The sequence below is a fragment of the Protomyctophum parallelum genome (assembly GCF_964188405.1).
Source record: "Protomyctophum parallelum genome assembly, chromosome: 4".
NCBI lineage: Eukaryota > Metazoa > Chordata > Actinopteri > Myctophiformes > Myctophidae > Protomyctophum > Protomyctophum parallelum.
The window spans coordinates 34,413,210-34,440,895 of record NC_139700.1 but is presented as its reverse complement, the minus strand read 5'-3'; the positions used below and the strand labels follow the sequence as shown (position 1 = coordinate 34,440,895).

The 27,686-nt window shown below is 41.9% G+C and overlaps 1 protein-coding gene across 1 annotated transcript in view; it reads right to left on the bottom strand.

Moving 5' to 3' along the window:
- Positions 1–6,082: 6,082 nt before the first annotated feature.
- Positions 6,083–27,686, bottom strand: part of nup93 (nucleoporin 93) — a 48,486-nt gene continuing 26,882 nt past the window's right edge. The window contains exons 5-22 of the mRNA XM_083762408.1: positions 25,751–25,879; positions 24,467–24,541; positions 23,501–23,593; positions 22,481–22,620; positions 22,251–22,383; positions 21,767–21,924; positions 21,202–21,367; positions 21,019–21,109; positions 15,871–16,062; positions 14,163–14,289; positions 13,944–14,016; positions 12,260–12,304; positions 11,678–11,794; positions 10,781–10,899; positions 10,570–10,687; positions 10,067–10,150; positions 9,363–9,491; positions 6,083–6,485 (exon numbers count right to left, since the gene is read on the bottom strand). Of these exons, the coding sequence (XP_083618534.1) occupies positions 6,375–6,485; positions 9,363–9,491; positions 10,067–10,150; positions 10,570–10,687; positions 10,781–10,899; positions 11,678–11,794; positions 12,260–12,304; positions 13,944–14,016; positions 14,163–14,289; positions 15,871–16,062; positions 21,019–21,109; positions 21,202–21,367; positions 21,767–21,924; positions 22,251–22,383; positions 22,481–22,620; positions 23,501–23,593; positions 24,467–24,541; positions 25,751–25,879 (2,100 nt within the window). The 3' untranslated portion in view covers positions 6,083–6,374. The remainder of the gene's footprint in view (positions 6,486–9,362; positions 9,492–10,066; positions 10,151–10,569; positions 10,688–10,780; positions 10,900–11,677; positions 11,795–12,259; positions 12,305–13,943; positions 14,017–14,162; positions 14,290–15,870; positions 16,063–21,018; positions 21,110–21,201; positions 21,368–21,766; positions 21,925–22,250; positions 22,384–22,480; positions 22,621–23,500; positions 23,594–24,466; positions 24,542–25,750; positions 25,880–27,686) is intronic.

Below are 27,686 nucleotides of genomic sequence, written 5' to 3'. Positions count from 1 at the left end.
ACTCCGGTGTATTGTCATCATGGTAGGGCTATGAGTGCTGTAGTAAATTACATTGTTAACCACCGTCTCAAACCATTAAACGGCTTGTAACGCCTGAAGCAGTGAGTGTGCACATAGTCATTAGGTTTATCATTAATATGCACAGTCTAAAGTCTAACTGAACAAAGCATTAGCAAGTCGAAACTGGCCCCCGTAAATAGTCTGAGTCCCCCACCCCTTTTCCCCATGTTTTTCCCCTTTCTTTATGTGATAAATTCCAGTTATTTTTTATATAGAAGTGTATATTTGTACGTCTCTAAATGTTCTGATGAATTGAAAATGGTGGACCCTGTTGTAAATAAGTTCGTCCACAAGTAACACTTTTTGTATTGACTTGTGCTTTTGTTTGAAATGTAGGCCTACCCATTCTACATAGGCCTATACTGTGGAAAGAAATCTATCAATCAATCAATCATCAACTTGCGACAGGACCGGCTCCTATTCAGTGAAAAACATACTATTTCTAGGATAAATACAATTATTTAAGGGGTTTTTCATTTCTGATTTTAGTTATAGAGTATAATGTTTTAAGGCATATAAGTCTTATTAGCCAGGGATCATTTTAAGCCTATTGTATTGCTATAAAGAAAGAAAGTATGGATTTGTAATTTTTCTTAGTTGATGATAATCAAGTTTTTCTTTTTCAAAAGTATCTCTTTCTTATGACAAACTCCTTACACATTAAAACATGTGAAACACACAAGTTTGGTCACGTGGTGGTCATAGAAGGTCAGCGGATTACCTTCCAAGAATAGGAGTACAAACCAGATAAATGTCACTTCAGTATAAGATGCAGACATCGGAGTAAAAACACATTTTATTCAGTTGTTTCTGCCTTCAGGGCAGAGAATTCTCAAACATTTCACATTTATTTACAAAACCAACCAACGGTTGATATAAACTAACAGTGGACCAGGTGCAAGCACTTAGTGAGAGAAGAATATTCTACTTTGCATGAACGTGTGTGTGTGTGTGAGAGAGAAACGGCCCCGGGCCTCATACTAGTGTGTGTGTGTGTGTGTGTGTGTGAGAGAAACGGACCCTCATATTAGTGTGTGTGTGTGTGTTAGGTCTATTGAGATATTTTTCAGACAGAGAGCGAGATTGAAAGAAAAACGGAGAAGAGAACAGACGAGTGAGAGATGAAAGGATTCCCCCACGCACATCTTGTGTGCTGAGAATGGATTCCATTTTTCCAATGTTTACATAACTGGAAGAAAAAGGCAAGGACTGAACAACCTTCTTAAGATCAAGCCAAAAAAGCTGCTGGATAAAATAAATACAAAAACCCAATATCAATAACCCAATCAATATTGATAATTCTCACGGTAACATTGTATTTTGACAGTTATATATTATATTATATATATTTTGTACTTTTCAAGAATGTACAAATATAGTGAAAATAGCAGATCTATGTAGCCTATACACACTGTGAGCTTTTCAGGAGATTCCAACCTGAGGGCTACGTATATCCTTGCAGGATCCACATCAACATCATCAGTGGTGAGGATGTGAGGTGGAGCAGTGGGTGGTGTCGACACGGTGCTCAGTGGTGAGGTGGAGCAGTGGGTGGTGTCGACACGGTGCTCAGTGGTGAGGTGGAGCAGTGGGTGGTGTCGACACGGTGCTCAGTGGTGAGGTGGAGCAGTGGGTGGTCTAGACACGGTGCTCAGTGGTGAGGTGGAGCAGTGGGTGTTGTCGACCCGGTGCTGCAGTGGGTGGTGTCGACACGGTGCTGCAGTGGGTGGTGTCTTCACGGTGCTCAGTGGTGAGGTGCCACCCTGGTGTTGTGAAATAGCCGGGTTTTATGATGTGTCTGGAAGCGGCCTGATTCACAACACCAGCTGCAGCACACACACCTGATATAGAGAGACACGACCTCTGCTGTTGCTGATGGACGTCTGGACGACAAGATGCACGCGCACACACACACACACACACACACACACACACACACACACACACACACACACACACACACACACACACACACACACACACACTCACACTCACACTCACACTCACACTCACACTCACACTCACACTCACACTCACACTCACACTCACACACACACACACACACACAGTGTACATTCTAGTGGGAGTTGAGGCATTACATTTAGTTAACTTTTGACTCCACAGATGAACATTTGTACAGTATAAGTCCTTAAATTGTCACTTCAGTGTCATCTGGGAAACCCCCCCCCCCCCCCCAAATCATGTCCGACCCACAGGCTGAGAACCACTGTTCTAGGGGTGCATCAGTTCATCAAAGTAATCAATTTGATAGATGATCATTAATCTCTCAAGACAGATTCTGCTAACAGCATCTGGGTTCCCAGATTGAGCGATCATAAATAAATATTGGTCAATAATGAATCCCTAATTTGGGCATGTTCTTTATAGGTGATATTTTTCAAAAGGTTTGAAGATCTGCTATTTTCAAAAATTTTGCATGTTACCACTGTATGACACGACAGGGCTTAAGGGGGAAAACCACTCATTTTCTATAAAATGTCATTAATATACCTTAGAGTTGTTGTGTGGAAACAACCCCCCCCCCCACCCATTCTATTTAGTCTAGAACTGGAGGTCTAGAACTTGGGGTCATGTGATCAGAGACATCATGAATAATGTACTTTTTGGCTTGCAGAGTACATCTTTGTGATGTCACTGATCACATGACCTCCAGTTCTAGGCTACACAGAAGGAAAGTGGGGGCTTGTTTTTTATTTATTTTTCCACACAACAACAACAACAACAACTTTAAGGTATATTAATGACATAGTTTAATGTTGAAAATAAGTCGTATTCCTCTTTAAGTGGTTAATCGATTTGATATATAAATAAAGAAAAACAACCCCCCAAAGAACGGTTCCGATTAATCGAAAAAACATTTCAGTGCCGAGGTAAAAGTACCTTATGCTGAGATACTTTTTTAATGCTTTGTACATCCATTTCTATAAATATATTTCCAGAGTTGTGCAAGATGGATGCTGCTATATTATTTAATCCCCTGCTTGTAGTTGCTCTTTGAATCATTACAGTACATTTCAAGTATAGAAACAAAGAAGAACAAGATGTTTAAATCAAGTGTAGATGTGTGGGGAGTACCTTGATGTTGACGGTTGACGCAGTGGCTGCACTGAAGCATGTACGAAAATAACCAATCTACGAGCTCACAGCACCTCACGGATAGATCTTATGATGAGCTTGTAGATCTGCTATTTTGGGTGAACAAAGTACCATATAACTAGCTGGTCCGGTGCATCTCAGTTCCTCTCCTGAGATGCACCAGCCTGAATTTGGCTTGAGGCGTGGTGGAATCCCTTTGTTTTCCAAAGTATAACTAGACTTAGTTCTGAAGGTAATACACTGCTTCACACCAGAAAACCTTTATTTCTGCTAAGTATATAAGCAGTCTACTTTCTTCAATGCTACATGTATTCCCCGTTGAGATCATTTTGAAGCTAGCAGCTCTAGTTCATGCAGCAGCATGACCTCCCAAACAACCTTTATCTGGAAAACCCGCCTGAGCCCAAACCCTGGGAAAACCCAAATCTATAGCTTCCTTCTTAAAAGCAGGGAGATTAAAAGGAGTTCAACATAACCTTGGATGGCACAAACTTGAAAACCACTGACCAGAACACATCCAGAAAACGAGAGCCAAGGTTTCCTGCCTTCTGCGACAATTAACAATTCAAAGGGGAGGGCTCACGGCTCACCCAAGTACACTGCGTAAATGGGCACTAGCCTTGTGCTTCTCTATCACCAAATAAACCTGTCCTTTCATCATGGTACAGTGGTACACTACAAGACGCACACAAACTAGACCCCTAGGTGCATCACAAGCAATAAACATAATAAACCCCCCATCAAAACAACTGACATCCACAGAGCAGATACCGCCAAAGCCCAGCGTACAAAGCAGTCCAATCACAACCGATACTGTCAGAGTTCGGCTCCAGGGTTGTTTCTTGGACGCCACTGAAGACTTGGCGATGCCAGGATTACTGAATGGCACAACCAGTGGACAAGCCTTGGCAGCCAGACAACCCAATGGACAAAGGAGGGCATCACGTACCCCAGGCAAGGGTTTCGCTACTGGCCACGGCAAACCACCAAGTAGGGAAAAAAAGAAAGCTAAATTATGCATTTATATAGTGCCTTTATCCAAAGCACTTTACAATGTGAATTCTCCCCTACACAAACACGCAAACACACCCCGGCCCGACACCTACCTGCTCACAGGGAGCAGTTAGGGGTTCAGTGTCTTACAGTCTTGGGACAGTACAGATGGAGCCAGGGATCGAACCGGGAACCTTCCAATTAGCAAGTGGCCACTCTACCACCTAACCTACTGCCACACGCATTGAACCATCTGTGGGTTGGCATAGGAGGCTGCAAGGTAGCTACGCTCCACAATCTACTGGAGATGAACTGTCTGAACCACTTGCCGCTTCAGTCACCACTCACCAGCATGCACCAATCATGGGAAAGATCATGTGATATAGCAGATGGCCGTACACGAGGAAGAAGTTCACGTTTTAGGAGGCAAGGTCTAGGACAACATCACATGAAGACAGAAGACTTGGAAGGAAAACTGGGTCATTCCCACCCCTCAGCAAGCTAAAGGCACTTCAAGCACTCCAAATATTCCGGGCCATAAAGATCCTCCAAAAGATTAAGTAGGCTAACGTTTTACTTTAAAAAATAAAAAAACATACTGAAGCATTAAATGGAACAATATAGAGGCTAATCGGCTAACTATAATAGTTACGGCAGTCATAACATTTTATCATGGTGGGGCCAGACAGTGCATCTTTACAGGCATACACTAATAAAAACAAGGTTGAGAGGAGGATACACTTTGAGTGTTAATTGGCTAGCTCTTATAGCACTTGGCAAGGGCTCCAGAAATGGTACATGCTTGTGCAAGCAGATTTGTAGTTTTCATAATCATAACTTTTGAGTATGTGTATGTCACCATGGCAGAGTTTAGGGCTTTTCAATATGGAACCCATCGTACAACTAAGACCTATCCAAGCATGTGTATATTATGAGCACATTGAGCAGCAAAGAAACACTGAAATGTTCCAAGGGTGACAGCAGTCATTATCTGGTAAAGTAGAGCATCCAAACAGCATGGAGCCTCCATCTGCGTTCTCTCAGGGCAGACTGGGGAACAGACAGACACTATGTTTATACAGTACGTGGGATGAATTAAATTTGTTTTCGGAAATCAACAGATGACAGCTTCCTTTCGACTATCGGGAGGTGTCGTTCCAGCAGTCGGCGGAAGAAGATTGTAGAACAGTTGTTCCACAATCTTAACTGATAGAGCACTCTACGATGTCTGAGCGATCTGACATTGGAGATTATTCCCGCAGCGTATTTCCGAATGCGCCCAATGCGTGACTGCACACCTTATGTGCATCGAGCTGCACACAGGATTCACTGACACACATGTTCCACTGAAGGAGAGTAGCAAGCGCATGCTGAGGCATCAAACAGCCACTTGACACACCAATGCGCATGTGTAGTGTGTACTGTGCATCAAGTACTGCAATTGGCAGCTCCACTCCTTCACACGTGCTAAATGTTAGTGAACATTTTCAGCTGCACTTGAAACCGTACCCTCATTCAGCCATGCCCACACAATTAAAACAGAGAGACAGCCTCTGTCATCATGACAAGTCTTATTTGCATGTGGCTGGCCGTCTACAAAACAGTTGCAACTAACTTTTTAAATCCAAGGACATTTTCAACCATTCACGGAATTAGATCTTAATGACAATAGTCTCATTATGAATTTGGTATTGTTGCTAAACCTGTCCAATGGAATAAATTAGACTTACTGTAGACAAAGACTAAATTAGACTGTAGACAATGGCAATAGAATTTCAGAAGGTTCAAAAGGATTTTCGTGGTTTGTCTCATGTTGGAACCTCACGTGATAAGATGGAAAATAAAATAATGGATAAATAACATAAAGAACGTAAAAATAAAAACAAGGAAATGAGACAAAACCAAACAAAAGTAAACAAAAACATTTAACATTTATTTGAAAGTCTGAAAGAAGATAATACATAACGAGCAACAAAATGGGATAAACAATAAGGACAGAATGACAGGAGGAGAAGCTATCAAACTGTTATGTGTGTACAAAAATGGTACTATACAAAAACAGGAGACAACATATGGAGATAGAGAGAGAGAGAGTGTGTGTTTGTGTGTGTATATTGTGGGATGTATTGTGCCTATTATGTTTGGATTTGAAGCCAAACTAATGGCAGCTTGGCAGGTTGTACTGTATGCGTGTGCGTTCTCTCTCAGTTCATCAGCACTTCCATCTGCACCAGTCTTGCGTTGGTGTCCCCAGCCATCCTGTAGGGGATCATCCCAGCGAAGGTGATCAGGGCTCTGGCTTGGCTGCGGAGTTGCTGTCGACAGACACACAGGGGACAGAACAAGGACTCGTGGTGAGGGTGGTGTGTGTCATAAATAGGGGTGGGTCCCGAATCTCGGGACCAAGTATGTACCGAACCGAACGTGCCTGGGTACCGGGTACCCATTACAATAATTACATTTCGGTTCTCTCTATCGGTTCCCACAGACACGCGGTCACACGCTATTTATATATTTTCTTCCCTTAATAGAAGCGCAGGGAACAGAGCTGATCTACAAGCCTACATTGCGTTCCATTAGCGACGAGTTGTGGGCTTGTGGCTTGCAGAGGCGGAGCCATCTCTCTGCATGGAGTTAGTTGTCGAGGAGTCTAGAGACAGAGAGACGTGCTGTGCCTGGCACTGAGGCAACATCATTATTAAAGTTTCTTAAACGTAATTTTCAAGTAAAGTTTATGGGAGGAAACTTTTAAGAGGGGACAGGAATCTTGCGCCTTGTCTGAGTCTTCACTGCATACGTGCGCAGCACGCTGGCTGCGCAGCATTGAATCAACATGAGACAAGGAGAGAAAGCGTTGGTGCACTCACTTCGAGTGCGCACCCGTGTGTGTGTGACTGTGAGTGTGTGTGTGATCACGGCGTAGGGTCCAGATACCCAGTCTAACTTCGTAGAGGTGGCGAAAAAACAACAAAAGATAGCCAACTTTGGGCAGCCCGTGTGCATGCACATTTCTGTTAGTAGCAAACCACAGCATGCAAGCCCCCTTTGTTTTCAATGATCCCCCATTGATGCGCTGCCCCCTCCCCTTCATTAGCGATGCTAATTTACACAGTCAATCGTGTGTGTGTTGCTCTCAGATCTCAGACATGCTTTTATTAGTTATTGGTAATAAGAGAAGTAGCCTACAACACTATTGCCCTGGGTAAATACAGAATCGATATTACCGTATATAGATACATTTAAAAGAATCACTATATTATCCACAAATGGCTCAATAAAGGAGAAGATGTTATACTATTTATTATACATGTCTTTAGTATACAGTATACACTCTGCTCTGACATGCCATGCAGACTGTGCACCACATGATATTTTTTTCTAGATTTCTGACTTTGTGTTGCAGTGATGTTTATGTTGTGTAGTCTCTCAGGCATATTTGTTGTCATTGTCAGTAGTAGTAAGAGGTAACTGTAGTATCCACAAATGGCTCAACTGTTAAAGGAAAGGATGTTGGTCTATACTCTATTCATCTGTCTTAAATCAAAGTCTTTGTAATAAAAGCTTTGTGAAAAACAATTGACCTTAAGTTTATACCATTTATTTTTTTACTATATTATCCACAAATGGCTCAACTGAATGAGGATTCAAATTCAAATTGACATTGAGCTTTTTTGTTAAACATTTGACCTCTTTTATATCATTTTGGAACCGAAATAGAGAACCGTTAAGAACCGGAATCGATAAGCAGAACCGGAATCGGTACCGGACTCGAAAAAATCCTAACGATACCCATCCCTAGTCATAAATAATAAAACGTTTTCATAATAAAAGGAATAAAAGAAAATAAAGGAAAAACGTTTAACGTTGTTTAATGCAATCAGATAGGACATTTCAGTTTGGATGTATGGTCTGTCAAGGGCATACAATCTCTTCTGGGGGGCCTGAAGAAGACCCCTGGTCTAGAATAAATATGCATTGATGCTTGCTCAGCAGTCAGCACACTCCCAGCCATGAAAGTAAAGTCATTGCAACCTCACAAATGATCGTTTTGTTTGGTCTGTCTTTTGTGTGTTGGTGTGTGTGTGTGTGTGTGTGTGTGTGTGTGTGTGTGACATTCTGATGCTAGCAGAAGCATAAAATTGCAGCCTGTGATAAACAACAGCCCCATAGAGCTGTCGTGAGAAAATCGTCCCTAGAGAGGAACATTATACAGCTCTCAGTAAACCACTGCTGCCTTTCAGCTGTCTTCTGTGTCCTCAGAAGGGTTGTCGTGACCATCATGACAATTTAGTTGACAATTAATTCAGAACAGATACAAACATTGGAGCATATCGCTGCTGTCGGGCAGAAACTTTTTGTGATTCTTCGTAAATTAACACTACTTAATGGCACTGCAGCACAAAAGCATCATAAGTAGCAGATCTGCAAGCTCGAAACACGAAAAGGTGAGCTTGTCAATCTGCAACTTTTTTAATTGGAAATTGTTGGGATTTTAACTATTTTTGATAGGGGGCGGGTGCATTCGAACATGGGGCCGCTAAATATGTCTTTTTTTTTTACAAAATATTATGTTGGATATTATTCTCATTTGTGTTAACATTTTGTCATTCTGCAGTTTCACACTTTCTCCTGAGTAAAGCTACTTAACTCAACACACCGGCCTGTTCTTTGGAACTTGATTAGGAGAGTGGCTCAGGGGTAGAGTGCCTGGATGGTAACCGTAAGGTTGCCAGTTCGAACCCGGGCTCCCCCAGAGTTACTGTCGAAGTGTCCTTGAGCAAGACACTGAACCCCTAATTGCTCCCGATGTGCTAGTTGGTGCCTTGCATGGTTTCTGCTGCCATCGGTGTATGAATGTGTGTGTGAATGGGTGAATGTAATGCACAATCTCTGTAAAGCGCCTTGGATAAAGGCGCTATATAAATGCACCATTTACCATTTACCAGTGTTTAGCTGTCTGTCTAGCTGAGTAATATACGCCCATGGGGACAACGTTCTGTGAGGACAGAATATATATATAGGCCTATTATAGTCCTCACCACATCTCTTTCCTTAGATATATATATATAGGTCTATTATAGTCCTCACCACATCTCTTTCCTTAGATATATATATATAGGTCTATTATAGTCCTCACCACATCTCTTTCCTTAGATATATATATATATATATAGGTCTATTATAGTCCTCACCACATCTCTCTCCTCGATGGTCCTCTGTGCTCGGCCGGGCGTTCCCGACGGCGCCCCCTTCAGACGCTTGTACTGCGTGTACAGGATGTTCATGGTGGCCAGCAGCACCTCGGACAGGTTGTGACGCAACTATGGAGAATGAGACCAAGACAAAACACACACAGTTGCTTCAGATGTTGCTAAAACCGTCTCTCTAGATTTTAGCTATATTTATAGCAACATGTTTTGCAGAAAACTCTTAGGATTTAGGATTAATTTCAAAACCTTGTATCTCCATATTCACACTTTTTGTGTTTTTCTGTAAATTAACTCCCTACTTCATAATACTACAGCATCACACAAAAGCATTAAAAGTAGCAGATCAAAACGCGGCACTAAGCTTTTCAATCTGCTATTTTTGCTGTTTTTTTCCCTACTCGACATAGTGTAGGAATGTGTGCAAGCATTCTTATGCAGCCAGACAATCAGAGACCGCCACACGACTGGGGTAAATCTAAATTCATCATATGGGCTTTAACAGCGGAGAAAACCAGTGCAGATTTTGAAAAACAATCCTGACCCCACCATCCCATATGAAGGGCCGCACTAAAGCCTTTGCTTCGGTTCTGTGATTCTTCTGTTATTTTTTTATATTCCAAAATGTAGCAATCTAGATCTCTTGATTGTCTATTCCAAGACTAACATGAAGCGTTGGGTCGCCTCACCTCATCACTGAAGTTCCTGAAGGCGGCCACTCTTTCCTCCACACTGTCCTGACTGAGTGGAAGAATCTTCAAAGTTTCCATCACCTAATGGGGGAGAGAGAGAGATGAAGGGAGGGGGAGAGAGAGAGAGATGGAGGGAGGGGGGAGAGAGAGAGAGAGAGAGAGAGAGAGAGAGAGAGAGAGAGAGAGAGAGAGAGATTAATACAGAGGGATTTTTATGCAAAAAAATAAAATTGCAACTGAATGGCTGGAAAATGGAAATTAAGAGTTTACATAGTGCATGCATAAACTTTCCTTTATATCTGGTTTCAGTATTTATTTATGATGTATTCTCTCTATTATTAAGGTTATTGTAGAGGTCAATTTGTTTTGAAGGGGTGGGGGTTGCGAGACATGGCCTAAAGCATTTCCGGGGGTCCCCAGCCAAAAGACGTTGAGAACCACTGGTCTAGGGCCTGGCCAAAATGGGGATCAGAGTTGGAATGGACGGGCTCTCTACTCACATCATAAGCTCTATCGATGTGTCCTGCGTGGTACTCATCAAAGAAGGTCATCAGGTCCAGCAGCAGGTAGAACGTGCTGTCCACAGACTTGTCTCCTGATACGCCCTGAGAGCGATACCTGGAAACACACGAATGAGAAGACATGACAGATGAGAGTACAGTACGTGAGGTGAGGAAGACAATGTGTGTGTATGTGTGTTTGTGTATCTACCTCTCTGCGATAGCCACAGCTGCGTTTTTCAGCCTCTCCTTATTAGACTGGGGAGCACTGACCTGGGCGATGACTGGACTTAACAACCTGTTGATCAGCTCTAAGACCTTGTCTGGATTCTACAGAGGAGAGAGAGAGAGGGAGAGAGAGAATGAGATTTGTGTAGTGAAATAAGAGCGTACCAAATGCGCTCTTTAAAGGTCAGTTTTATCAAGTATAGAGGGTTTAAGTGGTACTGAATTTTCAGTTCAACAAGAGCTAATTCATCCTAGTGTCTGACTTTATACAATTCACAATAAATTAAAATGTCTGTGATACGATTATTGTCAGTGACATTTATATGTTTACAACATAACGATTATCGTCCCGTCCCTATATTGAGGTAATAGAACAGGTTCCGGTCATCTGGAATTCAGGTAGGTTGGAATGTTGACTGTTAAAGCTGCTATAAGCAATAATAATGATGTCAAAGATTTTATGACCTTTTGATTTTTTTGGTATTCAGACAGCCAGCAATGTGTAGAACGCTCCCAAACAAAATGAGTCTCTGTGACACATCTAGGGGCCGCAATCTGCATTCAAAGATTTTCATAGAAGCTTTGTCATTGGTCGATTTGCCTGTCTGCTTCCTGATTGGTTAGTCACTGCGACGGGTTTTTTTTCAACCAATGACAAAGCTTCTAGGAACAGTAGAATATCTGTATAATGAAACTACGAGCCTGTAAGGACGTTGAGGCTAGTGCAAGTGCTGCGGGCTAAGGGGAAGAGGTGAGTTCTCAGACTACGGCCATTGAGAGTGAGTCTACAGTTCTGATTGCAATGGCAAGTGCATTCCATAGTCTGGGGTTCTGCCAGCTTCCCTTGAACAGCCCAATACGAGAGCTGACGATGGCTCACCTTGGCCAGCTCGTAGAGTTTAATGGCTTCCTCGAACAAGCCTTTGTTCTCTGCTTCCAGAGCCACCTTACTAATGATGCCCCTGGTGTCACCGGCGAACTTGTCTATCACTCCAGGCTTTAGAAAGAAGAGAAGAAGGTCAATGACATAAAAAGGTGATTTTTCATATATTTGCTACTTTTGTGTGGCACTGTATTATGATGAAGTGGGAATTAATTCACCAACAAAAGCCGGTAAGGCACGACAGCAACGATATATTTGTACATACAAATCTAATATCGAAGACTTAAGGAGGAGCTAATGGATTTAAGGCTTGCAGGTAACACCAGCATCACAGCTGTGATTAAAACAAATTAATGTTTGCGACAGCTGAGCTGAAACGCCACCTGACGCACAAGGCACATGACAGCAAGGGACTGATTAAAAAAAAACGAACAAAGGCGAGACAGAAACACATAAACATGTGGGGTGTCTACTGAGCTGCGAGGGGGGGAAATTGAGAGAAGGGGAAATGGAAAAAAATAAATTATGAGAAAGTAAATGGAGATACAATAGACAGAAACAAATGCACCATTTTCCTACCTTTCTGCTGCCATCTTTCTCTAGCCTCCCCAGCAGCATGTCAAACTATAAAAGAAGAGAGTGTTGATAACACATACAGCATACAATTCACTGGCAAGCAAATTACAGCACTTGTTTGTCGTTGTTGTTCAGCAGAATTAGTTTATATATTTACATCTCAAAATATGACCCAAAAGAGCAGGCATTACTTCAAACGGAATACTTTATTTATTTTTCTCCTGGAAATAAACACACCAGGCTAAGGCAGACAAATCCATAGAGCCCCTTCCAAATCCCTTAGGATTTAACTGCACAGACTGTTCAACAAATATCACTCAATTACATGTTTTTTTTTTGTATGTAATTTTTTTCTGTTGAATAGGACACTTTTATGGGGCGGTAGCTCAGGAGATAGAGTTGACGTCTTCGTATAGGAAGGTTCCCAGTTCGATCCCCGGCTTTTGGCTGCCGATGAGCAGGTTGGTGCCTTGGATAATTGCCTTACTTGCCTCTGCCTTCGCTGTGAATGTGTGTGTGTGTGTGTGTGTAATACACCGTAAAGCACTTGGAATGGTCGGAAAGACTAGAAAGGTGATATATATTGTAACGAAGTGGTCCTCCGTTACTGATATTGGGCACATTTAAGTATGTATATTTGCACACAAAGGAAGAGTCATGAGTTGAACTGGTTTATTGAAAGTATTATGAACATGAAAATACAATTATGTAATATGAGACTGTGTTATGGGTACTTGAATACTGACTGCTTCTGTTCTGTCTGTTCCCGTGTGTTCAGGCAAAAGAGTCCCAGGCTACCAGAGCACCCTGTATTGGTCTGGACTGGACCACAGTGAAATAGCCATGGGGGTGTTTGAGTTATGCATTGGAGCTGCTAATGATAATGTGATATGTGGGTTATCTTGCAATAGTGGGCATCATTGATATGTACTTACCGGTGTAGGGATATAGATTTATAGGTTCATGTGATGTGGGTTATGTGGGGTTCAGAAAAGTGTTGCATGTTTAACCAGGTAATATGGTACAGTCTGCACTGATTGGTTCAGCTGACTATAAAAGGCTGCCAGGAAGCACACACCAACTCAGTGTTGGATTCAGTGAGAGGGCATGGTGGAGCTGCACACCAACAACCAACCTATTTGTTTGCTGCTTGTGTCATGCCATTTCCCATGCTGTCAACCTTCTTTTTGGAATAAACCACGGTGTGGCTGCTTTTTACCTCCTGACTCTGTGCTCATTTCCAGCCGCTTATCGGGCTGACACTACATATATATTATTACTTTTTTGAAGTCATCAATACATATTTGCGGCCTTAAAAGGCTGAAATGACCAAATAGTCTCCCCTGAAGGTACCTGGATGGAACTTGACACTTGGCTCATTTCTTATTTGAATACTATTGGTTCCATTACTATGAAGAGGGCATGTGGAGGGCATCAGTTCCCACTGTGTTCTGTTCTGTGTTCAGAGCTCACCCTCAAAGGCTGTGTCAGCCGAGGACAAACCTGTCTGCTCTCTGCCGGATGACACATTTTAAATAGGCAAGCAGTTTTTCGAGTTCTTCAGAGCGAGCTCTCACAAAATGCACTGCAAAGTGTTTGACACGTGTTTCCCTACTTTACAATAGAACCAAAGGGATTCTGGTTGAAAAGAGGCGAAGTCGTCGGTGTTCAACGATGGGTATCTTACCTCTCGACTCTCGATGACAAGCTCACTGACGCAGCGCATGAACATGTTCTCTCCCTGACTGTCCTTCTCATTGCTGAAGACACACAGATTAGAGACAGAGAACAAATTAAGTGTTTGTGACAGCTGAGCTGAAACGCTCAACGAAATGTTTGACTTCTACAAAGTATTGCATGTGTGTTTATACAGTATAAAATGTATGTGTTGTGTGCTATAATTTACCGTAGGAAGTAGAAGTACTGCAGGGCTTCGCGTGGATCTGTGGACTCAAACTTGCGAGTGTATAGCATCAGCAAGCGGATGAAGTTGAGGCGACGCACCATAGGCGGATCACCAGCCTCCTGACTCACTGCAGAGAAAAGGAGGAAAGGACTTTACGTCAATAATCAGCAATCGGCTTCGTATCTCCCCTTCCCGTTTCACTGGACAATGACACAATTTTTTCCTTCCCGATACCAATATTGATAACCAATACCCATAACATTTCCATTAGGACAGATTGCTAACTTTATAGTTTGACATTTAACCACTTGAACCCCATCATTCCTATTCTTAAAGGATCTGCTATTTTTGGCAAAGAGACTTAGCGCAGATCAAAAAAGAATGCACCAAGCACAGTGCAACTTTGTCCGTCATACTAGAAGCAGTGACGTAGAGTCCGTGGGGGCCACGGGGCCTCTGCCCCTATGAGGAATTAGACCGTATATATATATATTCGCCTCGGTACGTCCCATTTGTACTGCGCCAGGTCGCGCCGCGCCCGTTCGCGCAATTCTTTGCCTTGACTTTGTATGTAATCGCGCCGCTCTAACCATCCAAGTCTGAACGCACCTTTAACACCGCTTTTGTCCTGGCCAGGGGGCGGGTGGTGGTGGGGGGTGAACCGCGTTGCCTGTCCCTTTGTACACATGCAGATCAGGCATTCAAATGCTAATCTGGTGGCTTGTTTTCACCTGCCAGGTACTGTACTCTGCTTAGGCTACTTGTTCACAATGAAACCACCACCAGCAAGAACACCCTGGCTGGCAACAGCGATGCCAGCCTGCCGTTGAAACCTGCCACCGACCCAGCGACAGAACACAGAACCTGCCGAGGCGGACAGAACTAGTGTCTGTCTACATTCACTGCACAGTGCACATGTCCTGAATTTAGTTATGCAGGATGTTGTCCACAACATCAAAGAGTGTCAGGATTTCATGGTAGTTGTTCGTGACATAATAACACTGATCAGAAAGTCACCAAAGCGACTAGCCTGGTTTAAGGAATACCAGATGACTCAATCATGGCATTTAAACATGCTCTTCTGTTTATAATCTAAACACTGTGACAAGGGGAGGGGGGACTTGCCCCCATGACGATTATAAAAACATTTAGTCTCTTACTAGAATATCTAACTGGTTAAACTAAAGTGATATTGAAAAATTCAAAATAATATCAAAGTATGCTGGCGGCACACCAAACTACTTTGATAATATTTGGATATGTTTTTGCCATTTTCCGTGTACTTGCGTCACGGCACCCACTTTGAGAAACACTGCTCTAGATCAGTGGTTCCCAAAGTGGGTCCAGGGGTCCTTGAAGGAGTTCCAGCGGTCACCAGCTAAATGATAGTTTGGAACCAAATGGACCCTTATGGGTCTGTAACTCTGAGTGTACAAATGGAACCAAATGGAGTCGGACCCTAACGGGTCCATTTGGTTCCATTTGTACACTCTCAGAGTTAAATTAACATTGCTTTTACAATATAAATTGGGGGTGCCAGCGATAGAATTGCCATAATAAATATCTTCTCTTATGGAGGGGGGGGGGGGGGGTCCCTGTCATATCTCTTCAAAAGGGGGTCCGCGGGCTGATTAGTGTCCATTTAGGGGTCCTTGACATGAAAAAGTTTGGGAACCACTGCTCTAGATGACGGTCGAACAACACTTACGAAGCTGAGCGCTCTGGCCGGACGATTTGAGCAGCAGCCGGAGCTCGTAGAGAACCAGGGCCACGTGCACGGCGTGACTCCGCAGCCGCTCCGCCCGGAACAGGAAGGCCACGGCCGCCTCGAACTGGGCCGTCAGGAAGAGCACCTGGAAGTATAGGAAGGGCTGCTGGGCGGCGGAGAAATGAGACTCCCCTGTTGGACCAAAGAGATGATACACACCACGGGTTAGGCCGGCACAATTATTACTCCAAATGATCAAATGTAAATGTATTTGATAGAGCATATGTACACAATATTTACCAAAGTGCTGTACAAGGTGAAACAAAAGTGTCAACCAGAAAATATGCAAGTTCAACAACAAAGCCACACACGTCACATACATCAATCAGGTCAAGACATAGACTAAAGCAAATGCAAAAAAGTGTGTCTTGAGAAGAGATTTAAAAGTCTTGATAGAATTAGCACTTCTAATATGGTCAAATGCTCAAAACTGCTATTTCCACAATTCATGTTTTTAAGTATAATCGTCATATTTGTCCTGTGCACCTTTTGTTTACGAAGCCACAGAAACTTATTGTGCCACTGTTAAACGACAGAAATTAAATTAAATCATTAATCTCAATCATTGGAGCAAGGATAAAACGTCTGTCATAATCGTGACAGCCCTATCCATGGTTTTGCTTTGACGGCAACAGAACGCTGAGGTACTTGCTAAGTTACCGTTTTTGTATTTATGCTTTGTTTTCCCTGTGTAGTGTAATGTAATCATGTACTCTATTGTCTGCTTGTTTTGATGCTTTTAAGTTTTTTTTTAAATTGGGGGGGGGGGGGGGGGGGTAAATTTGAACATTTGCTAAGTCAAGTGTATTTATGTATTGTATTGTTCATTAAAATGCAATTACCCGTTTAAAGAAAATCCCTATATTCCTGACTGTAATGATAGCCAATAAAATAGGACTAGCCTCATTTAAATAATTTGTCGTGCAACAAAGCTCACAACGCACAATACGACGTCCCATGTTATTTTCGGCGAGCGATACAGGAACATGTGCTCCCCCTAGCAGAAGGGTGCTTATGAAATCAGATGAGTCTAACTAAAAAGGAAATAAATAAATACAAGACCTTTTTAAAGCTATACCAATTAGTGTATTAAAATGGTGAATGCCTTCGTCTCAATCAATCCATGTCAATATTTTACTCTGCTGACTATAATAATTATGCCAATAGTTATAACATATTAATCTTATCCTCTAATTACACCTTTGTAAAAAAATCTATTGTCCAACAGCTGCAATCAAGCTAAAGTCACGAAAGTATAAATTTAGGGGGGTAGAGAGAGAGAAAGAGAGAGAGAGAGAGAGAGAGAGAGAGAGAGAGAGAAATGTTTTGTTCAGCTGGAATTCCTTAGTCATCAACTTTAGTTTTTAATTAAATTCTTAATCCTCTCGCTGGCTGAAACTTGCTGCTGGAGTCAAACACAGAACACACGCTCGGCCATGTCAGCCATTCTGCTGCCTTATCTCACAGTAGCAGCGCTTTAGTTTAAGAGAGAGAGAGAGAGAGAGAGAGAGGGAGAGGGAGAGAGATGAAGAGGGAGAAAGACAAAGGAGGAGAGATAAGAGTGGGCCTGATGGTGGTGGTGCGTGCGGGGGAAGAAAGACAGTGAACAAGAAATGAAAGTGCGAGCAAGAGAGAATAAATCTAGAGGTGAGGAGAAAGAAGAGGAAAGACACGGAGAGAGTAATAAAGTAAAATAATGATGCTGTGTCGGAGGGTGTACCGGGAGATTACAATAACCCGAAATAAGCCAACACACCTCCAAAAATATAATATATATCCATCTATCTATACACAAAAAATATTAGATTTGTTTATATAATTATAATTACTATGTAGATGTTAGGGATGAGAGGTATCGATTAATTCAATAATTGCTATCTTATTGATCGTTTAAACAGAAAGCATCGTATTCGTAAAATACTAATCTGAGAATCTTAATTTCCCTCAATGTCCAACATAAAAATCTACATTTTGCTGATATACAGGAAGAATATTAAATTATAATGTATAATATAATATAATATATTCCTTAATCAAATATTTATTTGACCATTTGAGATACAGGTCCGGGCAATGTGTGAGGAATACAATGAAATGAAAAGTGCATTATCTTGTCTGTCACATCAAATGCAAAGGCAGAGACGTTTCTGTGGCTGCCAAGGTGGGGGCATTACATTCACAGAGAACCGCAGAATTTTCAATTAATTGTTAACGGTTACGTTTAATTGAAGAATTTCATTCGCCGCCAAGACCACCATTTGTAGCTGAATTGTGTACTCCAGAACCTCCACCGTTATCCGCAATGTTAAATGTCTTATTTTGAAAGGCGTTTCACTCGGAAACAGAGAAACAGGACGTGAAAAACGCTATTTAACATGTTGTTTTGGTTGTTTTGATCCAAAACGCAGCCTGGAAGAAATATCCGAGATATTAGGATTCTAAAAACAGTGTTCCTAAAGACAGCATAAGCCAGCGGAATTTTCACTTATTTCTTTGTTTTGTTTTTTTAATCGCACCGGAAGCCGTGTGTGTGAGAGACAGACAGAGGAAAACACTTCAGATGGACAGAGAGAAGAACCAAACAAGAGGGAGAAAAGGACAGAGATTGAAGGAGACAGAGGGAGAAGATAGAAGAGATTGAGAGAAAGATGGAGAGAGTGAGAAGAGATTGAGAGAAAGAGAGAAGAGATTGATTTGAGAGAAAGAGTGAGGTCTTATCTGAACAGAGCAGTACACACCCGCAGAGAGAACACAGCACTCTCCAACTCTGTGGGAGGCAACGCTTCCAGCCAAGTGTGTGTGTGTGTGTGTGTGTGTGTGTGTGTGTGTGTGTGTGAGAGAGAGCGAGTGACAGAAGATGAGTGTGAGAGTCTTATTTGTTAATGTTTAAAACATGCTTTTCAAGTCAAGGTGTCAAGAGTATTATTTAAGCAGCAGGTTTCTAGAGAGAGACACGAAGCTGAAGAGTAGAGGAGTGTCTGGAATGGAATCAGACGGGTGGTATGGGGACAATGGCACACTATCCAGTGAGTCAGCTACCAGCGTCATACTAGAATAAAGACATTTAAACTATGTCCCACTGTAATATTGCAATCAAATATACATGCAAAAATTGAAAACATAAAAACTAACAAAATGTAAAAAAATACAATCTCTCTCTCTAAAAGGTGCTCTTCATAAAATCCTGACCCCATTTTTGTCTACAGCAGGGAAAGCTACCATGTCATCTGATGTGCCTTTTGTAGTCTTATTTGATATTTTAAGTGCTACTGTGTAGAGACCAACAAAATAACATCTCCATTGTCCATACTGACACAGCGTCAACACGTCCAGACGTAGCCGGTTATTTTTTATAAACATAGGTTTTTATATAATGGAGTTTTTTTGCGGAATACCGTATATTTCCAAATAGTAGCCTGGGCGTTTAAAGAGGGAGTGCCACAATTTTTGTATTTTTCATGTGTCTATGAGGTGACAGTACTTCATTAGATACCCCGGAGTCGTTTTTATGTGTAATGGTGTATTAACTTTGTATTTGGGGTTTCTTCCTGGAAGCTGAACCCTTGACAGTCAAATGGGCCAATGAAATAAACAGTAATATAGTGACACTATCAGCCCCTCCCCCTTTATCATACAACTACAGCTGTGTGGGTGCGGCATCAGTTCAGGTGGATCACCACCCATCAGGCAAAACAGGCATACTTAATGAACTGGTGGGCGTGCCCACATAAAAAGAACATTTTAACAAATACTGTACACTTTTTTGAAAAAAAATTACCTCCTTAACAATACAACAATACAATACAACAATAAGACCTGATGATCATGTTTTAGGGTGGAAAAAAAAATCACAGCACTCCTGTAGTTCCTGTAGAGCATGTTTTTTAGTGCCAAATTATAAGGTATGGTAAACAAACATACATTACAGACAAAGACTTTTGATTTAATAGAGGGTATGCGTGAGACATCATCGTAGCCGGAAGTTATGCGGGAACGCCTACCGAGTGGAAAAACAATACTACCTGGCCTTGACAGCCCATACATCCAAACAGAAAAGTCCTATCTGAATGCATTGAGCTCACTATGCCACACACTGAGACAGCATATCACCAGTGTAGCCACTAAATGTTCTGATTGAGCAAGGGGCAGCAGCGTCAAAATACAGACGGCAGAGCGACGCTGCCTTGAAATAAATTTGTATTTGATACACAGAAGGTAAACAGAACATTAAATTACAAGAGGTTGTCCATATCAACATCAATGTCCAGCAGTTTGTTTTGTGTCCGGCAGAGTTTCTAGTGTCTCTGGTTATAGAGAACATTAATTTACAGAAATCTGTTTGTGTTCTGGATGACTTAAACAGGCATGAGCTCTTGGGCCGAACTCAGGCGAAATAACATTGGAAATTACAACAATTGCTTCCTTACCCTCTAGCCTTTGATTGCCTTTAAAAAAAACATTTGATTGACATAAGTATCTACGTGTTACTGATTAAGCGAAATTTTATATTATTGTAATTCATTAATTATTTCCTGCACAATGATACCCTGTTGTTCAATGTGTTCACTGCTCAATGTATTTTGAGCATATACCATTTTTTTGATATACAATGAAGAGCACAGACCGGGCGCTACTGTATATTTTAAGAAAGTATCAAGTTCTTTTCAAATTATAAACATAAATCTTTAATACGATATATTTTGCTGTCATCGCAAGACTGCAGTTGTTGACCGCGGTAAATATACAGTCTCACAATGACATTGACAGCAAAGTTTTTACTGTCTTAATACATTTTCGTGTTGAAGGAGATATTTTTATCTCCGGGGCTGTGTAGATGCGGAGATAAAAATAAAAACATGCCTGAAGAAGGTCAATAGACCGAAAGCTTGCAATAAATACATGATTGTGCACAGATTTGAGTGTGCAGAGCCTGGCGAAAAAGCTCTGTCTATGAAGCCTCAAGGTTTCCTACCCTGATTATTCAGAGCAGGTCTAGGGTATCTGGTTCCAAACCTTTTTGGAACAGTTCATGACCCGACACACAACAAACAACAGACCTCAACAGAAGCACATAAGAGAGTTCCATACCGTAATCCTCCAACAGCTGTTTCTGGAGCTGTGGCAGAGTCAGTCTGTCCTGAGAACTGCTGCCATCATCATCAAAACACACCTGGTTCAACTACAGAACAACAGCAACAACGTCAGCAGCAGACAGTGGCCTCCATATTATAACAATGACGACGCCATAACCATCCAACTGTTGTTAGTTACCTTAAGCCACAGGTAGTCTTCGGTCTTGTCTGCCACCTCTCCGTGGTTGTCGCTGATGTCACACTTCCCTATGAGACAGTAGACGGCTCTCTTGTAGGGGTCTGCGCTGTTCCTGAGAACTCTGCGGTAGTGCAGCCGAAGCTTGTTCTCTGACCCCGGGGCGAGGCTACAAAACATAGTGAGTGAAAGTTAAATGAATTGGCCTACTCGCAGCATGCAAAATAAATGTGGTGCCGATCGATCCAACGGTATGCCACGGAGACACATTCTCACAGACCCTCTGATAGAACACTGTTCTTTCACAACGCGTTACACATCACCTCATGCCACCTTGGGAGGCCAATTTTCACTACTTCTTAAACATTTGTTTTGTAATTAATGGAAATTCTTATATTTTGAAAATTAATTTAAATTGTTTTTAATGATGGTCCTGACCCAGAGTTTGGGGAACCAGTGTTCTAGACGGCTCGGCCCCTAGCAACCCTGCTGTGTAAGGAAAATCCTGGATTCATATCCAGTTAAAAGCGGAAAACATAATGTGTGTGAGGCCTTCTTTATTTCTCACCGTCGGTCAGGGCTGTTCATGTACTCCTGGAACCAGGTCTTGAAGTCTCCCAGCTGGTGCTGAGCTCTGTTCACCACCTGCATGGCTGCATTCAGGTCTCCACAGCGCAGGCAGAAGTAGATCACAGCCCACACTGGGTGACCCTCCACATCGCCATCCTGTTAGCAATTCACATTAACGACCCAATAAAACCGGAAAGCATAGATGTGTGGTATTCAGAAAACGTAGGATTTACAAGACCTTCGGCCTCATGTCTACATGGGTTAAAATATTTAACGCTGCAATAAGAACTATTTTAGAATGAATGAATGAATGAGTGAATGCATTATTTTTACCACAATAATATCGGCCCATCCCTACATGCGATGGACCCGTGTTCAAATCCCGGGCAGGACTTAAACCCTATGCAGGTTTACGGGATTATTTCAAGGAAACCATATATATGTAGGCACAAGCTACGTGTATGCATGCATGTACGTGTTACCTGCATGCCCGGGAGCGGTCCTGGTAGTTTAATATTGAGGAAGCTGCGGACAAGTTGGTACGTTCCGGGCACTCCTCCTAGTTGGGCCTGGTGGAGGTTCCCAAATACTGTCACCAAGGTGTAGTTCTTATAACTGAGGAGAAAGGAGACCGGAAGAGTGAATATCACTCACTCACACACGCACGCACACACGTACATGCACACGCGTGCAGGCACACAGGCACACTTACCTGTTCTCTAGGAAGCTGAGTGCCTGGCGTACGAAGTTCATTTGCATGTCAACGGCCGTGCGACTTTTCAGGGTGTCTTTCGCTGGGACCAGCAGCACGTCTGTCATCTGTTTCACCATCAGCCACATCTCTGAGACATTCTGCAGGAGACAATAGGGTTGTCAAACTTGTCATAGATACAAACCATCAGCCACATCTCTGAGACATTCTGCAGGAGACAATAGGGTTGTCAAACTTGTCATAGATACAAACCATCAGCCACATCTCTGAGACATTCTGCAGGAGACAACATGGTTGTCACAGAAACAAACCATCAGCCACATCTCTCTGAGACATTCTGCAGCACTACAATAGGGTTGTCACAGAAACAAACCATCAGCCACATCTCTCTGAGACATTCTGCAGCACTACAATAGGGTTGTCACAGAAACGCAGAAGAACCCCCAAGTCACTGGGCTGTCTATTAAAATTTAAAATAAACCAATGGCGCTGAATTCTCAGTCTCTGCCAAATGCTGATGATGGCATGAAGTGAACCTACCGTATATAACCTCCGTTAACATCATGTTGCATGAATACAATACTCCCTGTGTTTCAAATAATTTATTTCAAAATACTTGAGCAAAGCTTTAAATAGTTTAGGCGAAATACATTTCTGACCTTGTACGATATCAAGACAGAAAATGGAAAGGCCTGGTCCCTACAACCACAAATAAACATTTGGCAGCAGCATTTAGCTTTTATGCACCACATATCTGGAACAACCTTGCAGAAAACTGCATGTCTGCTGCCAAACATATTTCTTTTTGCCGCCACTTTTGTTAAAGTTAATTTTTATTTTCACTTATATTTTCTCTTCAGCACTAACTGAATCTATGAATTTTACTTATTTTGTTTAATGCATGATAATGTCTATAATTGCAATTCTTTTGCTTGATGTTCTGTGAAAAAGCACATGGAATTGCCTTGTTGAAAAAAAACGGCCTCGCATAATGTCACATAATGTATGATATATGCTTACCTTGTCATCTAGACTTTCAGCTACAGACGCACACAGGTCTCCTAAGTTAGGCTGGACATGGCCATTCACAATCTTCTCATTGAAGACGTAGATCTGACCAGGTAACAAGATGGAGGGCAGAGGAGGGGAGGGGACAGGAGCAAATAAAAAGAGACAAAATATGTATTTTACCAAACCAATAAAAGTGACATAAAACAAATTAAAAACTGTTATATTTGAGCAAATTCAACCGGCCATCATTTCATAATGGAGCAAAAAAAAAGAAAACTGATATCTGCCTACAGCTCTGTTTCTCCATGACGCTATGACCTCAAAAAACGGTGGATGATGAAAAACAGGGCAAAAAGAAGCAGAGCGTTCAGGAGGTCATCGAAGAAGATGAGAAAGACCAGGAAAAAGACCCCGCAGGCAATGTGACGGCACATGGTCAAGTGGCCGTACAGCCGATCAACGGACGGTAAACGAAGAGAGGGAACGGGACAGACAAACGAGGAAGAAGAGGTGGCAGAGGGATGAAGGAGACATACATACTGTACACACATTACACTGGTGAGGGTATGGTGTAATATAGATTTAAACACAGACCCAGGGAGACAGAGAGAGACTGAAAATTACCCAGAGTACCCCTCTCTCCCTGTTAATCAGAGTGTTTGATCTGTCAATGCCCCCGTTAGCCTGACCTCATTTTCACTGAATGGACCAGAGGGCAGTACAATACAAACACCACAGACTGGGCGCCTCGGACCGCATCATTATTGTTACAATGTCATTTGATGCATTAAATGCATGGGAGAAAGGGGGTGCAACAGCCGGAATCAAACCGGGGTCACTCACCCACATCCACCCGCAGCACTTGTGGCCGCATTGCGTTGTTGTGCGAGCTTGTAGATCAGCTATTCTATATCAGTCTGCCTATCAATGACATACTGCAAGTATGAATGCCAGGCATTAAAGTGGTTCAAATACCTGTCGGCCGTAAGCCACCTCCACACTGTCCAAGGAGCTCCTTCCTGGAACGGCCACCTCGCTCACAAAGCTGGGCTGGACAAAAAAATACACAAATACATTTTGTGGAGAAAATATAATAAAACCCTCTAATTTACAAATGCTCATGTTTTTATACAAACAGTGTTAGAAAAAGTGGGATAAATGCATGCGTAATCGAAAACCATGATTATTATTATTTTTTTAAATCATTTATTACAATTATTTAATTTCCACTCAAAAGTATTTTGTTCGTTCCAATTTCATTAAACAAACAAAATAAAAATCTTAAGACCTTTAAAGGTTACACCAAACTGAGTGGGAGGCCTAAACAGATTGCTCTGCTCTTGCTATTCCATTATTAAAAGGCAATATGCTTTCATTTTCTTTTTGGAAACTTATACATTTTTGATGGAAAGTCATGTCAAAGGATGGAAGGGGGTGTGGAGGCCCTACATTCTGCAAACCCCTAATTTTGCTACTTACAAGAGAGCAAGGGATGGGATATTTTTTAGGCTTTAACCCATTTGGACCCGACGCCTTCTAAATCCTGATCTAAGTTTTCTGAAAAACCTTTATTGCTATATACTGTACTGCCAAAGGGGTTCCCGGATTGAAAGGTATTACGTATTCCCGGTCTAAATGGGTTAAGCGTATTTTCATTACTGCGATAATATAGTTAATTCATATCGTCCCATCCCTAAAGAGAGCCATATAATACAAATCACACAAGAGCTAACAGAAATAAAAAACACACATTACAATTGCAATAAATTACGTATTTAGCACATTAACGCATTTAGCAGATGCTCTTATCCATAGTGACAGGTGTGACCTGTGAGATCATAGTAAATGGAATGAAGCCTAGTTAAATGACAGGCCAAAAACTAACAGCCACAGTCCCAGAACCATCTCTTTTCTCAAACAAATGAATGAATTATTAATAAATGTACACAAAGAGAAAGGACTGTAATTTACAAAACAACGTTTTGGTCCTTATACATTCATCAGGAGAGAATTATTTTTGCTGGTGAAATATGCTCGGGTGATTCTTTATTTTGACATCATGATTCTTGGCCTCGAAAAGTCATCGCTGAAGCATGACCTGATTGCCAGGGGGGTTGGGGGGTAGCAGGGGCTGGTGGTGTGTCATACGGTAAAGATTTACTATACACAACTGATGGATTAGGTAATGAGGAGTGTGGAAGGCACTGCATTCGTTTAGTATTGAAACCTGGTGTGTGTGTGTGTGTGTGTGTGTTGTACCTCGGCTTCCTGACTGAAGTCCAGTGCATCCTCTCCTGCTCCCAGAAGCGTATGCAACACTCTCTGCTTCACCTGTTCCCATTGGACCAGCATTGATTCGCGATGGTACTCTTCAGCCAATAGGAATGTCTGGAGGGGAGGGCAGGAAAGAGCAGGAAGTAGTGGGAAAGGAAAGGGGTCATTTTAATTTTATGGAGCAAAATCAGTCTGGATTCCAGGCTACAAAACTCTACCTCCAAATTCACATGGGTGTGATTTTTCTATAACTCCAAGAGTGCACACATTCCATTTGTACACTATCAGAGGTAAGAGTAGATTGGGGTCCTAGTGATTAAACAATCATTTCAAAAGGGGATCCATGAGCCAATTGAAATGAAAAAGATTGAGAATCACACTTCTGAAGTGTAGCAAATAAACCTGTCGTACTGAAATGGGTCAATATAGAAGGAATACAGGTCAAATATGTGCATCCATCCACACACACTAACTGGGTCTGAGTTGGCAGCACCAGCATGTGAACCTGGATTTTAGCACCAAAATAACAGGTACACTACTTATACCGCCTAAGGCAGGCAAAGAGCACGCACGCACACACACACACACACACACACACACACACACACACACACACACACACACACACACACACACACACACACACACACACACACACACACACACACACACACACACACACACACACACACACACACACACGATTTAGCAATAGAGAAGACCCCCATCAGGTTTCTGCCAGCCCACCAGGACAGACTCCTGTCTATTTTTCTTCTCCCTGGAGTCTCGGGGTGAGATAATGGGAACATCAGCTAATTAAAAGCTGTCAATCTGCAGCTTGGGGAGAAACAATGTAGACTACATTTAATACCTCTTGGTTACACACAGATACAGGCTGCTGATTATTCTGTAGCAGTTCACAAGAGCACATAATATACAGGCTATTTTATAACATCAACTATTGATTACTTTCTTACCGATTAATCTATCAACACAATTACTTGTACAATTAATCAAATTGAGACACACTGAGTCACACCTTTTTAATAAAATATATACACTCGACACAAAAACTGTTACCGATTTCTCCAATCGATTAGCAGCCCTATTGGATTTTACAGTTTTTACAGCCATTTAAACCATTATATAATGGTTTCCTGCAGGGGTGTAGACATGAACCCCTGCTCCGCCCGACATCAAAACTCTTCTGCAAAAATGCCTGATCACGAAGCGAGATTGTCGACTGGCTATTTTCACCACTACACCATGGCCAGAATAACGACGCGAGGGTTCATGTTGTTAAAGACATGATTGTACAAACAACAAAAGGATGTATTTTACTTCAATATAATGTGTGTCACATTCAATAGAAAGTTGTCAAATTCAAAACCAATGATTTTTATTCAAATCAATCACTTCCTATAATTGATTAAATCAATTAATTTGATGAACCGTTGCAGGCAGCCTTAATATACCGAATACAGCGTTAAGCTCAAATGCAGCAAATGCCGACTCCACCTCCCTCACCCCAAACACACCCTTAAAACATGTATTAAATATAGTATTAAATACATTGCAAATCCCAGAATTGTGACTTTTGAAATATGTTTTATCATTGTTTTTCCAACCATGCTTCATCACTTCAATTATGTGTTATCATTTTGCAAGGAAACGTATTAAGACTCCTACGATGTAGGTCAGCTCCATGTAAACCTCATTATGGTTCCAACTAGTCTCAGAAGAACACTTATTTCAGGATCGTTGATGAACACAGAGCCCCTGCTTCGTTCTGTCTTTTTAAATTACGGATCCAGGTTAATTTGTTCGCTTCATACACAGTAAAATGCTCAGTGTTGAGTGTACCAATGTTAACCAAATGGACCCCCATTACATTCCACTCCACACTTGTAACTTGAGTTAC